Raw genomic sequence first — 15,478 nt, 5'->3', positions numbered from 1 at the left:
GATATATTAGGGGCCAGAATGACAGCCCAGTGGATAGGGCTTCAATCCCTGGCATTACATAGGATATCCCGAGCCTGCTAGGAGTAATTTCTTTTTCTTTTTGGTTTTTGGGTCACATCTGGCAGCACTCTGGGGTTACTCCTGGCTCTACCTCAGAAATATCACTCCTGGGGCCGGAGATATAGCACGGAGGTAAGGCATTTGCCTCTCATTCAGAAGGTCAGTGGTTTGAATCCCTGCGTCCCATATGGTCCCCTGAGCCTGCCAGGAGCGATTTCTGAGCGTAAGAGCCAGGAGTAACCCCTGAGCACTGCCAGGTGTGACCCCCCCAAAAAAAAGAAATATCACTCCTGGCATATGGAATGTCAGGATTCAAACCACTGTCCTGCATCTAAGGCAAATGCCCTATCGCCGTGCTATCTGTCCAGCCTCATGCCAGGAGTAATTTCTGTTGTTTTGTTTTGGGGTCACACCCAGTGACGCTCAGGGTTTACTTCTGGCTATGCATTCAGAAATCACTCCTGGTTTGGGGGACCTATGGGACGCTGAGATCTGTCCTGGATCAGCTGCGTGCAAGGCAAACGCCCTACCACTGCGCTATAGGTCTGGTCCCAGCCAGGAGTAATTTCTGAGTGTTGCGAGGTGTGGCTACCTTGCATGTGGCTGACCTGGGTTGGAGTCCCAGCACCCCAGAGCCCTACAGGAGCCAACCATGTGTGGCACAAAAAAACCTTAACATAACAAAAGAAATTTGTCACAACGTGGGGCTTTTGACTTCTTGGTTTCCCTCTCTGAAGATAATGACTAAGCAAAGATCTTGTGGGAGGGACGGTTCTTTCTGCCAGTCATGGTATTATTGGTATGAAGTTTTAGGAAATGCTTATTAATCATCTTGGCCGGGGTTGTCCAATGTCCAAACAAAGTTCTGTGTAGAACAGCAAAAGAGGGGAGTGGACAGTGGGGAAGATGCCTGCCTTGTATGCTGCTGACCTGGGTTGAATCCCCAGCACCCCATCTTGATCTTCAACCTCAGAGCCCTGTCCAGGAGCAGTGCTGGGTCTGGCCCTCAAACCCAAACCAACTAAACTAAATATAACAGCCTCAGAAAAATCCCTTAGGGTTTAGGGTGCTGAATGATTGATTGCAACAATGATTAAAATATCCAAAGGGCAGAATAATTTATTTGACTATGTTTTATCCAGCTGGTGACTTAGTGAAAGAGGAAGAACGGGGCGGGACAGATAGGACAAGTGGGCGAGGAGCTTGCCTTGTATTTGGCAAAGCTTACGGACCCAGGAACACTGCCAGGAGAGTGCGATTGTTGCAGGGTGGGGTCTGAAAACAAAACCAAAATAAATAGATTGTTGCAGGGTGGGGCAGGAGAGAGCACAAAGGTAAGTAAGCTGTAGGCCCCAGCACCACCATGTGGCCCCCTGAAGCCCCACCAGTTATAATCCCTGAGCAAAGCAGTGTGTGATCCAAACCCCAAACAAAATCATAATAAAGAACAAGTAGATGGGGCTGGAGAGATAGCATGGAGGCCTATAAGGAGTTTGCCTGACATGCAGAAGGACGGTGGTTCGAATCCCAGCATCCCATATGGTCCCCCGAGCCTGCCAGGAGTGATTTCTGAGCTTAGAGGCTGGAGTAGCTCCTGATCCTGCGGGCTGTGACCCAAAGCAAAACAAAACAAAACAAAAAAAAAAAACAAGTAGATGCATATTTTAATTTTTTTGGTGATTGTGTTTTGTTTTGGGGTCCGTCCATATGGGATGCTGGGAATCCAAGTCGCCCACTTGCAAAGCAAAAATCCTCCCCGCTGTGCTATCACATCAGCCTTTGGCTATCTATTGCTACTTTGGTTTGGGAGTTTTGGGGTCCTTGAAAGGGGAGCTATAGGAAGACACGTTATTTGTGGAAATAAACCCATTTGAGCTGATAGCTCGATAAATCCTGTTGGGCAAGTGTGTGATATCTGAGAAATCCAGGAAATTCGATGCCAGCAGAGCCCGAGCTTAGGGACATTCCCCCCCAGCTGGAATGTGGGGTGAAGCTGTCCCATTGCTTCGGATCTGGGGCACTCCAGTTAAACCTGTGGGTTCCTGCCCCCATCTCTCTGCCTCTGCAGTGTGCTGGCGCTCCAGGATCCCAGCCATGGGTTTAATTTTTGTTTTAATTTCTTGGGGGGCCTGGGCCCGGAGAGATAGCACAGCGGCGTTTGCCTTGCAAGCAGCCAATCCAGGACCAAAGGTGGTTGGTTCGAATCCCGGTGTCCCATATGGTCCCCCGTGCCTGCCAGGAGCTGTTTCTGAGCAGACAGCCAGGAGTAACCCCTGAGCACTGCCGGGTGTGGCCCAAAAAAACAAAACAAAAAAAAAAAAAATCCCTAAATTTCTTGGGGGGCCAAGCACACCGGGCGGTGCTCAGGGGTTCCTCCTAGCTTTGCGCACAGGAATCAGCCCTGGCAGGCTCTGGGGATTCTATGGGATGCCTGAGATCGAATCCCAGGCCAGCAGCACCCTCCCCGCTGGACTCTCTCCGGATCCTGAATCCCAGTTGGGGGGTGGGCCAAGGCCTAGGACGACGCCCCCATATGCTAGATACCCCAGCAGGGCTTGAGCAGGTGCACCGAGGCTGCTCCCTTTTCCTGAGCGGGTCCCAGGCTCCCATGTGCCAAAGGGGACCTGAGTTCTCGGAGTGCTCGGGCCCTGGGGAGCAGCGAGCACAGCCCCTTGGTCCCCAGGAGCGCCCCGAAATCCCCGGGGGGCGGAACCCCAGGAGCATAAGCCGCGCCCCGGAAGGGCGAGCTGGGAGGCAGGACGCGCGCGCTTCCCGCCGGCCACGCAGCCTGGCCATGGGCACCCCGGCGCGGCCCGTGCGGGTGCTCCTGGACATGGACGGGGTGCTGGCCGACTTCGAGGGGGGCCTCCTGGCCGGCTTCCGCCGCCGCTTCCCCGGGGAGCCCCACGTACCGCTGGAGCAGCGCCGAGGCTTCCTGGCCAGCGAGCAGTACCGGGCGCTGCGCCCCGACCTGGCGGTAGGGCCCTGCGCGGCTGGGCTGGGGCGCTGGGGGGCCGGGGTGGCATGGGGTGGGGGCTCCCCGGGGATCCAGTGCCCATTGCAAACTCCCACGGGCCGAGACTGCCCCTTACTCAGCCACAGCGCCCCCTACCCTCGAACCCGAGCCCCCGATTGCACCCCCGGGCCACCCACCCAGGTTTTCTTTGGTGCATCCATGGGCACCTTGCAGGACAAGGTGGCAAGCGTGTATGAGGCGCCCGGCTTCTTCCTGGGCCTGGAGCCGCTGCCCGGAGCCCTGGACGCGGTGCGGGCGATGGACGCGCTGCCCGAGTAGGTGGGGGACCCCAGCAGGCAGGCTGGTAGGTCGGGGGGGCCTTGGCACCCCGTGCGCCCTGACCGCCTCTTTCTTCCATCTCCCCCTCTGCCCTGCAGCACCGAGGTCTTCATCTGCACCAGCCCTCTGCTCAAGTACCAGCACTGTGTGGGTGAGAAGGTGCGTCCAGTGTTTTTACTTTATGGGGGAAGGGGTGCCACACTCAGTGGCACTCAGGGGTTCCTCCTGGCAGGCTTGGGGGGGGACCCCTATGGGATGCCTGGGATCAAACCTGGGTAGGCCACATGCAAGGCAAAAGTTCTCCCCGCTGTGCTATGGCTCCAGCCCTCATGTTATTTTAAAAATAACCCACCTGGGCTGGAGAGATAGCATGGAGGTAATGCGTTTGCCTTGCATGCAGAAGGATGGTGGTTCGAATCCCAGCATCCCATAGGGTCCAATGAGCCTGCCAGGAGCGATTTCTGAGAGTAGAGTGTGATCCAAAAACAAACAAACAAAATAACTCACTTGGGGAGATACTTGCCTTGCATGTGGCCAACCCTGGTTCCATCCTCAGCATTCATACGGTCCCCCAAGCCTGCCAGGAGTCAGTCCTGAGCACCATCGGGTGTGACCCAAAAGGCAAGTGGGAGAGGCAGCCCTGGGGGAGTTTCCCCTGACATACCTGTCCCCACCACCCCAAATTCCCAGTATCAATGGGTGGAGAAGCACCTGGGACCCCGGTTCGTGGAGCGCATCATCCTGACCCGGGATAAGACGGTGGTCTCGGGGGACCTTCTCATCGACGACAAGGACACTATCCGAGGTCTGTGGGCCTGGTGGGGTGGGAGGTGATGGTGTGGGTTGGGGGGTGCTGGGGCCACAGCGGGCATGCGCCCTAGCGCTCCTTGCTCCACAGGCCAAGAGGAGACTCCGAGCTGGGAGCACATACTGTTCACCTGCTGCCACAACCAACACCTGGACTTGCCCCCCACTAGGAGACGCCTGAGCTCCTGGAGCGACAACTGGCAGGAAATCGTGGACAGCAAGAGGGGGGCCGGGCGCCCTCAGGCCTGAGCCAAGGCCACTGGCAGGCAGCTGGCCCTGCAGTCCGGCCTGATATTTGGAATAAAACACTTGATGCTCCATTCTCTTGTAACGCCCTTGACTTGGGAAGGTAAAGAGGGGGGAAAAGCCAAGGGGGACCCCAAAGTCTCCCCGCTGCCCACCCACAGGCTTTCATCAGTCCTGGGCCAACCTTGGGACAGAGAGAACTCAACTCCCATTGTTGGGAGTATCAACTTTTTTTTTTTTTTTTTTTTTTTTTTTTTTTTTGGTTTTTGGGCCACACCCGTTTGACGCTCAGGGGTTACTCCTGGCTATGTGCTCAGAAATCGCCCCTGGCTTGGGTGGACCATATGGGACGCCGGGGGATCGAACCGAGGTCCTTCCTTGGCTAGCGCTTGCAAGGCAGACACCTTACCTCCAGCGCCACCTACCCGGCCCAATATCAACTTTTTATTTCCTTTTTTTTGTTTGTTTTTGAGGACCACACCCAGTGGTGCTTAGCTGTTACTCCAGGCTTTACACACAACAATCACTCCTGGCAGGCTTGGGGGACCCTGAGATGCCGGGGGTTGAACCTGGGTTGGCCCCATAAAAGGCAAATGCCCTCCCTGCCGTGCTATAGCTCTGGCCCCAGTATTTCCAGTTTTTTTTTATCAGGGCAAGCTGGGGTGTAGGGGGTACAGTGCCACATGTGACTCAGGATCACTCCCTAAGCCCACACTTGTTCTGTGACCCAATTTTCCCACAAAAGCTGGGATGGGGTCTGCCTCCCCCCACCCCCCCCCCCCAACTAGCTATTGGTTTTCTGGATCTGCCTCCTCTGAACAGTTTTCCTTGGACCCCTCACTCTAGAGTCAGTTCCGGGGGACAAGGACTCACCAAACCCTAAGATATTGGAGGAAGGCTGAGAGTTTTTCTATATCTTTTCTTCCCTTATGGGGGCAGTGTTTAGGGCCTACTCCTGGCAGGCTTAGGGGACCATATTTGATGCCAGGGATTGAGCTGGGGTCAGCAGCATGCAAGGCATGCTTCCTGTTGTGCTTACACTGGGAATTTAGTTTTACATGAGATTGTGTGTTCTTCCAACACCACCCCATGGGGAATTCCTTTTCCTTTTCTAACCCTGGTGGTGTATTGAACCCAGGTTGGCTGCTTGCAAGGCTAACACCTTACCCACTGCACTAAAACTCTGGTCTGGCAGCTGGTATTCTAATGCATCTTCACCTGTAGAGCAAGGCACTAGCTGGCACAGCCCTGTGACAGGTAGGTAGGTGGGTGATAACATCCCTGAGATACTCCTTTGTTTCTTACTCTTTTTTTTTTTTTTTTTTGGTTTTTGGGCCACACCTGGTACTGCTCAGGGGTTATTCCTGGCTATGCGCTGAGAAGTCGGTCCTGGCTTGGGGGACCATATGGGACATCGGGGGATAGAACCGCGGTTCGTCCAAGGCTAGCGCAGGCAAGGCAGGCACCTTACCTCTAGCGCCACCGCCCGGCCCCTGTTTCTTACTCTTTTTGTTTCATTTTTGTTTCGGGTCCAGCTGGGCAGTGCTCAGGGGTTACTTCTGGTTCTGAGCTCAGGAATTACTCCTGGCAGGCTCTGGGGACCCTATGAGATGCCGGGGATTGAACCCAGGTTGGTCACATGCAAAGCAAATGACCTTCATGCTGTGTGTGTTATTGCTCCAGCCCTATTTCTTGTTCTCTTTTGGGGTAACATCCTGAAGTGCTTTAGGGCTTATTCCTGGCTCTGCTAAGAAGCCTGGGGGCCCACTTGAGGTGTGCAGAACTGAACTCGGGTTAGCCCTCTTCGAGGCAAGCAAACACCCTCCTTGTAGTACCATCTTCTGGCTAGGCCCCCTGAGCTACTCTGCTTGGGGTCACTGCTTGTTCCCCCTCGTTCCTCCAGACACTGCTCCACCTTGGCTCACCCGCTGCTTACGGAAGTGGGGAGCCAGATGCCCCCAGGATGGGCTGAGAACCTTTGATTTCCCTCTCCACATTTCTTCCTCTTCCACGGTGTTGAGAGGATCCTTAGTGTGGGCTTCCCAGTGGATGCTCAGCTTGGCTCAGGACTGCTGGGGACCTTCGGCTGGGGGCAGCGGGATGCCTAGGGCAGAGTGTGCGTCCTGGCTTCGAGCCTCGGCCACCAGGCTGGGGGAGCAGAAGTCTTCCAGAAAGATCTGGGCAAGGTTGCGGAGCCGCGTGCTGGCCGACATTGAGAAGCGCAGCATGCACTGGACCACGGGCAGGGCGGTGAGCTCAGCTGGGGCACCAGAGCCTGGCGAGCTCAGGGCCATTAAGGTGGTGATAGCCGACAATACCGTCTCTTCATTGGGGCTGGAGAGGCAGTTGATGATGAGGGGGATGCCCCCTGTCTGAATAATGTACTGCTTGTTGGCTCTGTCTGGGCACAGGTTACAGAGGCCGCCTGTAGAAGAGCAAAAGGCATGTATGTGTGGGGAGGGTATTAGCCCTGGGCCCTGTCTGCCTGCCTGGCCTGCCCTTTCCTTTTTGCCTGTCCCTGGAACCAGCAACAAACGGTCCAGACTTTTCCAGAAAGGCTTCCCCAGTTGGGGGCCAGAGAGATAGTACAGCACATGGGGCACTTACCTTGCACATGGTTCACCTGGGTTCCATCTCTGGTACCACATAGGGTCCTTAGAATCAGCCAGGAGCAAACCCTGAGCACAGTGGAGTGTAGCCCCCCAAAACAAGATACAAAAGGGCAGGCTGAGGCCCCAGAATCTGTAAGAGGGCTGGAGTGATAGCACAGCAGTAGGGCATTTGCCTTGCAGCATGCGGCCAACCCCTGACAGACCCTGGTTCGATTCCCAGCATCCCATATGATTCCCTGGGCCTGCCAGGAGTGATTTCTTTCTTCTTTTTCTTTTTCTTTTTTTTTTTTTTTTGGTTTTTGGGCCACACCCGGCGGTGCTCAAGGGTTACTTCTGGCTGTCTGCTCAGAAATAGCTCCCAGGACCCGGAGAGATACCACAGCGGCATTTGCCTTGCAAGCAGCCAATCCAGGACCAAAGGTGGTTGGTTCGAATCCCGGTGTCCCACATGCTCCCCCGTGCCTGCCAGGAGTAACCCCTGAGCACCGCCGGGTGGGACCCAAAAACCAAAAAAAAAAAAAAAAGAAAAGAAAGAAAGAAATAGCTCCTGGCAGGCACGGGGACCATATGGGACACCGGGATTCGAACCAACCACCTTTGGTCCTGGATCGGCTGCTTGCAAGGCAAAGGCCGCTGTGCTATCTCTCTGGGCCCAGAAGTGATTTTTTTTTTTTTTTTTTTTGGTTTTTGGGCCACACCTGGCAGTGCTCAGGGGTTACTCCTGGCTGTGTGCTCAGAAATAGCTCCTGGCAGGCACGGGGGACCATATGGGACACCGGGATTCGAACCAACCACCTTTGGTCCTGGATCGGCTGCTTGCAAGGCAAACGCCGCTGTGCTATCTCTCCGGGCCCCAGAAGTGATTTCTTTCTTTTTTTTTTTTAAGTGTAGAACCTGGAGTAACCCTGCCCTTTGGGGTACCTGTGGCCCCAAAACCAAAAACAACGAAAACAACACCCAGAATCTATAAGAATCTTCCCCCAATTCTATTTCCCCTTAGTCTGGTCAGCCTAGAGGCAGATATGCAAAATAAAACAAAATTAAATAAAAATAATTTTTTCTTGTTGCTTATAGATGGCAATTTTCCTGGCTACCTGTCTAGTTGACTATTCCACAGTGGTCTCTGTTACTATTGATGTCACAGATGTGGACATTTGAGCATGTGCTTGGACTAGCATGGGGTCTATCCCATGGATAAAAATGCTGAGGTATGAAACGTAACTACCTTGAGTTTTCTCTTCATTTTCCTTTTTTGTTTTTGAGTCACACTCGATGTTGTTCAGGGATTACTCCTGGCTTTGCGCTCAGGAATTACTCCTGGTAGGCTCAGGGAACCATGTGGGATGTTGGGGATTGAACCTGGGTTGGCCACATGCAAGGGAAATGACCTCCTTGATTGCTATTGCAATGGCCCCATGTCGTCTTCTTTTTTTTTTTTTTGTATTTGTTTTTGTTTTTGGGCCACACCCAGCAATGCTCAGGGGTTACTCCTGGCTATCTGCTCAGAAATAGCTCCTGGCAGGCAAGGGGCGCTGTGCTATCTCTCCAGCCCCGTCTTCTATCTTTTAAAATATTGTTTGGGGGCTGGAATGGTAGCACAGCGGTAGGGCATTTGCCTTGCATGCAGCTGACCCAGGATGGACACGGATTCTATTCCCAGCATCCTATGTGGTCCCCTGACCCAGGAGCAATTTCTGAGTGCAGAGCCAGGATTAACCCCTGAGTGGCATCAGGTGTGGTCCAAAAAACCAAAAGCATAAAACCAAAATAACAGGGGCCGGGCGGTGGCGCTGGAGGTAAGGTGCCTGCCTTGCCTGTGCTAGCCTAGGACGGACCTCGGTTCGATCCCCCGGCGTCCCATATGGTCCCCCAAGAAGCCAGGAGCAACTTCTGAGCGCATAGCCAGGAGTAACCCCTGAGCGTCACAGGGTGTGGCCCAAAAACCAAAAAAAAAAAAAAAAAACCAAAATAACAAAAAAACCAAACTGCTTTCCAGGGGCCGGAATGAAAGCACAGCAACAGGGCATTTGTCTTGCACGCAGCACGGAGTCGACCTGGGACAGACCCAGATTCAATCCTTGACATCCCAAAGGGTCCCCTGAGCCTGCCAGGAGCGATTTCTGCATGCACAGCCAGGAGTAACCCCTGAGCATTGCCAGGTGTGGCCCAAAACAAAAAACAAACAAGCAAAAAAACCCTGTTTTCCAAACAGGCAATTAAAAAACAGAGGGCTGAATGAAATGAGTCAGAGGGAAACGGATAAATATAGAATAATCTCACTCATCTGTGGGCTATAAGGAAAATAAAAGACAGTGTGGGGATGATACCTAGAGACAATAGAAATGAGGACAGTCCATGGCAAGAAGCTTGCCACAAGAGCAGAGAATACAGTTAAGAGTAGAGAAGGGTCTACTATGAAAGGGACATGCATGCCACCGCTTTATTTAACAGTAGTGCAAACCACGGTGTCAAAAGAGAAGAGAGACAGAAAGAAGTAAAATGCTTGTCCCAAACGCAGGCAGGGGAGGATGAGTGGGAGGGAAGAGAACATCAGGAGGGTGAGAGGGAAACTGCTGACATTGGTGGCAGGAAGTACTGGTGAAGATTGTTATATATGGTATGACTACAACTCAATGATGAACAGCTTTATCTGTTAAAAAACCAAAAAAACAGGGGACAGAGAGATAGCATGGAGGTAAGGCATTTGCCTTTCATGCAGAAGGACGGTGGTTCAAATCCCAGCATTCCATAAGGTCCCCCGTGCCTGCCAGGGGCGATTTCTGAGCATAGTGCCAGAAGGAACCCGAGCGCTGCCGGGTGTGACCCAAAAACCAAAACCAAAACCAAACCAAACAAAAAAATACACAAAAAACCGGGGGCCAGAGAGATAGCATGGAGGTAGGGTGTTTGCCTTGCATGCAGAAGGACGGTGGTTCGAATCCCGGCATCCCATATGGTCACCGGAGCCTGCCAGGAGTGATCTCTGAGCATAGAGCCAGGAGTAACCCCTGAGCGCTGTCGGATGTGACCCCCCACAAAAAAAAATCCCCAAAATAAAATGTATTATGAACAACCTTGTAACCATTGTGTTCAAATAAGAACAAAAAAAAAGATATAAAAGAGGGCTGGAGAGTATTGAGGAGCTAAGGCAGTTGGCAACCCCGGTTCAATCCCAAGCACCATATATGGTCCCCCTAAGCAAGAAGCCAGGAGTTGCCTGGGAGCACCTCCAGGTATAGCCCCACCCCTTAAAATAAAGCTGAAAAGAAAAACAGCCCCATGTTACTGATGGTTATTGGTGTTCCACTGCCATCTGGTGGCAATCAGGAGCAGTGCAGGAAACAATGCACAGGAAAGACCCAGTTTTACCCTGCTACTCTGTGGTGGTCGAAGATTGAACTAGTGTTCTAGGCAGGTAAGGATTCTTTCCTCGTTCCTTTACTTACTGATATATTTGGTTTTGGGGCCATGATTGGAGGCACTCAGGGCTTACTCCTGGCTCGGCTCTCAGAAATCACTCCTGGCAGGCTGTGGGAGTGGACCCTATGGAATGCTAGGGATTGAACCTGGGTCAGCCGGGTTCAGCAAACACTATACCCATCATGCTATCCTTCTGGCCCCTCTCCTGGTTCCTTTATATTTTCTCATGGTACCTAGGAGAAATCAACAATGCTTTGGACAAACAGCTCAGAAGTAATACCAAATGTTACCATGATTTTTTTGGTTGATCGGTTGGTTTTTAGGCCAACCACAGCGGTGCTACAGGGCTTGTTATTTCTAGCTCTGTCTGCACTCAGAAACTGCTCCTGGTAGGATCTGGGACCATATGGGATGCCAGGGGCTGAACTTGGGTCTGTCCTAGGTCGGTCACGTGCAAAGCAAGTCCTACTGCTGTGCTATTGCTCTGGCTTTAACCTACCAGGGTTTTTTTCAATGAGGCACCAGTTCTGGATTCTGCTTGTGTGGGGGCCACAGCCCATGGTGCTCCGGGACTCTTCCTGGCTCTGTGCTCTGCAGGGACCCCTGGCAATGCTGAGAGGGGAACCATAGGTGGTGCTGGGCATTTGAACCTGGATTGGTCGCATGCAAAGCATGTACCTTACCTCCTACTGTACTATCTCTCCATCAAACTATGAATTCTTTCACTAAGATCCTAGCTTTATATCTAGTCTCCATGGATACATGGAGGAGGAGATGGGGAGCACATCCAAGTAGTGCTGGGGGTGCCAGAAATCCAACTCTGGGTCTCATCCCTTGCCCATCAGAAGAGGTCATCCGACACCCAGAATTAAGAGGAAGGAAATGGGGCTGGAGAGATAGAACAGTGGTAGGGTGTTTGCCTTGTAAGCAGCCAATCCAGGATGGAACGGTGGTTTGAATCCCAGCATCTCATATGGTCCCCTGTGACTGCCAGGAGCAATTTCTGAGCACAGAGCCAGGAGTAACCTCTGAGCACGGCTGTGACCAAAAAAGCCAAAAAAAAAAAAAAGAGAAAAAAGTGGAGAAGGACTTGATCTCTGGCCCCAGAATCCAGCTCTGGCCAAGCTCAATTCCTGTTTGTTTGGGATCCAGACTCAGTCATGCTCAGGGGTTACTCCTGGCTCTGTACTGGCGGGCTTGAGGGACCATACAGGATGTCAGATATCAAAGCAGTATGCAAGGCAAGAGTCCTCCCTTCTTCTTCTCTCCTCTCCTCTCCTCTCCTCTCCTCTCCTCTCCTCTCCTCTCCTCTCCTCTCCTCTCCTCTCCTCTCCTCTCCTCTCCTCTCCTCTCCTCTCCTCTCCTCCCCTCCCCTCCCTCTCCCTCTCCCTCTCCCTCTCCCTCTCCCTCTCCCTCTCCCTCCCCCCCCCCCCTCTCTCTCTCTCTCTCTCTCTCTCTCTCTCTCTCTCGGCCCCTGCAGGCCAACACTTAGCTTCCCTTCGTGCTCAAGAACCATCTAACTGGATGGACTCTGTGTGTGTGTGTGTGTGTGTGTGTGTGTGTGTGTGTGTGTGTGTGTGTGTGTGTGTGTGTATGGACTGTGTGTGTGTGTGTGCAGGCGAGCCTCTCCTTACCCAGTGCAAATTCCACCACGTTCTCGTTGTCTTCTGACAGCGAATCGAGGAATAAATCCAGGACCTGCAGCTGCCTCAGGTAGGGGTAGTTGTTGGGGTCATAGGCGAAGTTGGCGAGGTTGGCCAGCACCTGCTCCTTGGCGTCTGCAGCGGGAAAGCGAACCTGGAGTCAGGTCTTGGGGTTGCAATCCCTGCAAGACCGTTGCACCCCCCAAGCCCTCGACCCCCGGGGCTCACCTTGGCTCTGCGTCTCCTGGAACTCGGTGACCAGGGCCTGCAGGTAGCCCAGGCGCCCGATGTGGGGGTCAACCTTCATCTTCTGGGCCATGATAGGGGTCAGCCGAGGGCTCAGGGCAGAACGTGCAGAGGCGGGAGGAGTTGGTGGGAAAAGAAGCCCTAGGCCCAGTTCTGCAGAACTTCCCAGAAATCACTGCGATGTGGGGGGGACCCGTCCCAGCTGTTGGGGCGCCTGCAGCAACGGTGCCAGGAACTGAGGCTGCATTGAGCAGAAAGGAGCCGAGTCCCGGGACTGCAATTGACATTCGATTCTGGGATCCCAGCGGAAGTCCCGCCCCTCAGGCGGAAAGGGCGGTCCCGACGGTGAGCTCGGCGCGCGTGCGCAGCCAGGCTCCGGCCGTTAGGCTCTTGGGATGCTTAGAAAGGAGAGGGTGGAGCTATAGGACTGCGGGGCGGGCCCTCACCTTGCTCGAGCAGCCCCGGGTTCGATCCCCAGCTCCACTAGGAGCAAGTCCTGAGTGCATCCAATCTCCTACTTTTGTTTCTTTGGGGTCTATACTTTTTGGGGGGACATTACTAAGTGCACCCTACTCCCTACTTTATTTTTTTGTTTATTTTTGTTGCTTGTTTATTTTAAGGCCACACCTGGTGGGTGGTGCTCAGGGGTTACTCCTGGCTCTGTGCTCAGGGATCAATCCTAACAGTGCTCAGGAGACTATATATGGGATGCCGGAGATTGAGCCTGGGCCTGCTGCATGCAAGGCAAACAGGACCATGCCAGCTGTGCTATCACTCCGACCCTACTTCTTTTTTTCTTTGGGGGCCACATTCTGCAATGCTTAGGGGACTTGATGGGATGCTGAGGATCAAACCTGGGTCAGTCATGTGCAAGGCAGTTGCCCTACCTGCTGCACCATCTCCTCAGCTCCTGCTCCCACTCTTTTGACATCACTTTCCAGAAAGCTGAGGGTCTGAGTTCCTATGGCCAGGAACCTCAGGAACTGGGAAGTTTTCTAAGGTCAGAAACGTCAGTGAAACTGCTGGACTTAGCAACAGGGCATATGGAGGGGCTACCACACCCTGATTGTGTAGTGTTGTGTATGTAAACATTTCAATGGGATTATTATGTTACTGACCCTACCCTGATTGTGCCCTACCCTAGGGTGTGACCTGGCATTCTGCTGCCACCCTAGGGTGGTACCTGATTCTGCTCCCACCATTGGGTGGTACCTGATTCTGGGGTATAAAAGCAAGTGTCTGTGGAAGGCGAGGGCTTTTTTCCTGGGGCTGATTTTGTGGACTTTTGGCTTCAGCCTCTTCCACGGAATAAAAGCTGTTTTTTTTTTTTTTTTTTGGTTTTTGGGCCACACCCGTTTGACGCTCAGGGGTTACTCCAGGCTATGTGCTCAGAAGTTGCTCCTGGCCTGGGGGACCATATGGGACACCGGGGGATTGAACCGCGGTCCATCCAAGGTTAGCGCAGGCAAGGCAGGCACCTTACCTCTAGTGCCACCGCCCGGCCCCTAAAAGCTGTTTTTTAGTTTTGTTTTGTTTTGTTTTTTTCAGAAGCCTGACTGCCTGTTAGCTTTCTTCCCACTGCATTCACCTGAGAACTGCCGGCTGAACAGGGTAACAGACGTGTGGTCCAAGCTGGAGGAGAAAGGCCTCATCCTCTATCCCTCCATCAGTCAACCCCATCAAGGGCAGTATTGCAACAGTGCAGGAGAATAGGATAATGTGATGCAGTGATGCAGTGATTGCAGTGGCAGGGTTGGACTGTGAGCTCACAGGCCACAACACGTGTCCTTGGCATGGGCCTGATTTGAGGACAGCCACACCCCAACCACTCGTGGCCTCTGTCCAAAGCTGAGGTCCACTGTGGCCTCTGTAAAACATCCTCTGAAGCAGTAGTTAGGCAGTTGGATGCAGAGGAAATTAGCCCACTGAGAGTTCTAGAATCTGCTAAACCATCTGGGAGAAGAAGTCCGTAAATTCAGATTTACATCAAGAAATCAGCAACTGGGCCCGGAGAGATAGCACAGCGGTGTTTGCCTTGCAAGCAGCCGATCCAGGACCAAAGGTGGTTGGTTCAAATCCCGGTGTCCCATATGGTCCCCCGTGCCTGCCAGGAGCTATTTCTGAGCAGACAGCAGGAGTAACCCCTGAGCATCGCCGGGTGGGCCCCCCCAAAAAAAATCAGCAACCATGGGCTGGAGTCACAGTACAGCAGGGAGGGCATTGCCTAGCATATGGTGGACTTGGGTTTGATCCCTGGCATCCCATAGGGTCCTCCTGATCCCCGCCAGGAGTAATTCCTGAGTATAAATCCAGGAGTAATCTCTGAGCATCACCAGGTGTGGCCCAAAAAACCAAACCAACAAAAAAGACTGCGATGGGCAGATGCACGGTGGCGCTAGAGGTAAGGTGTCTGCCTTGCCAGTGCGCTAGCCTAGGACGAACCGCGGTCCGATCCCCCGGCGAGCGCATAGCCAGGAGTAACCCCTGAGCGTCACCGGGTGTGGCCCAAAAAACAAACAAACAAACAAAAAACAAATAAAAAAGACTGCAATTAGAGTTGCCTCCTCTAGCCCATCCCTGGAACCCAGTAGATCTTGCAAGAGTTCTTGAAAATTTTATTCAAGGAATTCTGCCCAGAGATAATTGCCTAATTGCCACCAGTTGGCTTTGTGCCGGATGTTCACGTATGTCTTAACTTAAACGTCCTCAAGGAGAAAGGAAGGCTGCAGGAGGTCTTCTGAGTTCTGCCAGGTGTGGCCAAAAAGAATTGTTTTCAGCAAGTGGACTTCTGCCAGGGCTTCAAAGCCTAGTGGCCCCAACAACAAATAAACATCTAAAATAAATAAAACTTTCTCCTGTGCCCAGCAACTAAGAGAGGCCAGGAATATTTAATACAGCGGGTAAGGCTCTTGCGATCTGTCACCCCCTATGGTACTCCGAGCACCACCAGGAGAAGCCCTGAGAGCAGTGGGGTGTGGCCTAAAAACAAAACAAACAGACAAACAAAAAGAGGCAACAGGTAAGATTTATCCAAGTTCCAGAAGGCAAGAAAGGTCTTTAGCTTCAGACCTTAAAACTGGAAGCATCTTCCTTTATGTCTGTTTAGCCTCCCAAGCAATGCCCTGCAGTTCAAGGGCCACACCCGGTGC

General features: G+C 52.9%; 3 protein-coding genes across 3 annotated transcripts in view; 2 read left to right on the top strand and 1 right to left on the bottom strand.

Annotated features, from left to right (window-relative positions):
• Positions 1-15,478, top strand: part of GRB2 (growth factor receptor bound protein 2) — a 225,193-nt gene that overhangs the window by 184,536 nt on the left and 25,179 nt on the right. The gene's annotated exons all lie outside the window — the stretch shown is intronic.
• NT5C (5', 3'-nucleotidase, cytosolic) lies at positions 2,827-4,473 on the top strand. Its single transcript, XM_049769841.1, has 5 exons — positions 2,827-3,037; positions 3,251-3,351; positions 3,454-3,514; positions 4,046-4,160; positions 4,254-4,473. The coding sequence occupies exons 1-5, from the start codon at positions 2,855-2,857 to the stop codon at positions 4,409-4,411; spliced, it is 618 nt and encodes a 205-aa protein (XP_049625798.1). The 5' UTR covers positions 2,827-2,854; the 3' UTR covers positions 4,412-4,473.
• On the bottom strand, positions 6,413-12,512 carry ARMC7 (armadillo repeat containing 7). Its single transcript, XM_049769864.1, has 3 exons — positions 12,312-12,512; positions 12,075-12,218; positions 6,413-6,833 (listed from the first exon to the last, which is right to left on the bottom strand). Exons 1-3 carry the CDS (start codon positions 12,400-12,402, stop codon positions 6,472-6,474), a joined length of 597 nt encoding a protein of 198 aa, XP_049625821.1. The 5' UTR covers positions 12,403-12,512; the 3' UTR covers positions 6,413-6,471.

The sequence above is a fragment of the Suncus etruscus genome, chromosome 1, assembly GCF_024139225.1.
Source record: "Suncus etruscus isolate mSunEtr1 chromosome 1, mSunEtr1.pri.cur, whole genome shotgun sequence".
Taxonomy (NCBI): Eukaryota; Metazoa; Chordata; class Mammalia; order Eulipotyphla; family Soricidae; genus Suncus; species Suncus etruscus.
Note: the sequence above shows the minus strand (reverse complement) of the source record. Positions and strands in the feature narration are given on the sequence as shown.

What these genes read in the sequence shown, in the direction of transcription:
- ARMC7 (XM_049769864.1), bottom strand. Translation starts at nt 12,402, where the DNA reads ATGGCCCAGAAGATGAAGGTTGACCCCCACATCGGGCGCCTGGGCTAC. An exon ending in CCAGGAGACGCAGAGCCAAG is followed by an intron (nt 12,219 to 12,311) that starts GTGAGCCCCGGG and finishes TTCCCGCTGCAG; the next exon opens with ACGCCAAGGAGCAGGTGCTG. An exon ending in CGTGGTGGAATTTGCACTGG is followed by an intron (nt 6,834 to 12,074) that starts GTAAGGAGAGGC and finishes GCTCTTCTACAG; the next exon opens with GCGGCCTCTGTAACCTGTGC.
- NT5C (XM_049769841.1), top strand. Translation starts at nt 2,855, where the DNA reads ATGGGCACCCCGGCGCGGCCCGTGCGGGTGCTCCTGGACATGGACGGG. An exon ending in CGCTGCGCCCCGACCTGGCG is followed by an intron (nt 3,038 to 3,250) that starts GTAGGGCCCTGC and finishes GGCACCTTGCAG; the next exon opens with GACAAGGTGGCAAGCGTGTA. An exon ending in GCGATGGACGCGCTGCCCGA is followed by an intron (nt 3,352 to 3,453) that starts GTAGGTGGGGGA and finishes TCTGCCCTGCAG; the next exon opens with CACCGAGGTCTTCATCTGCA.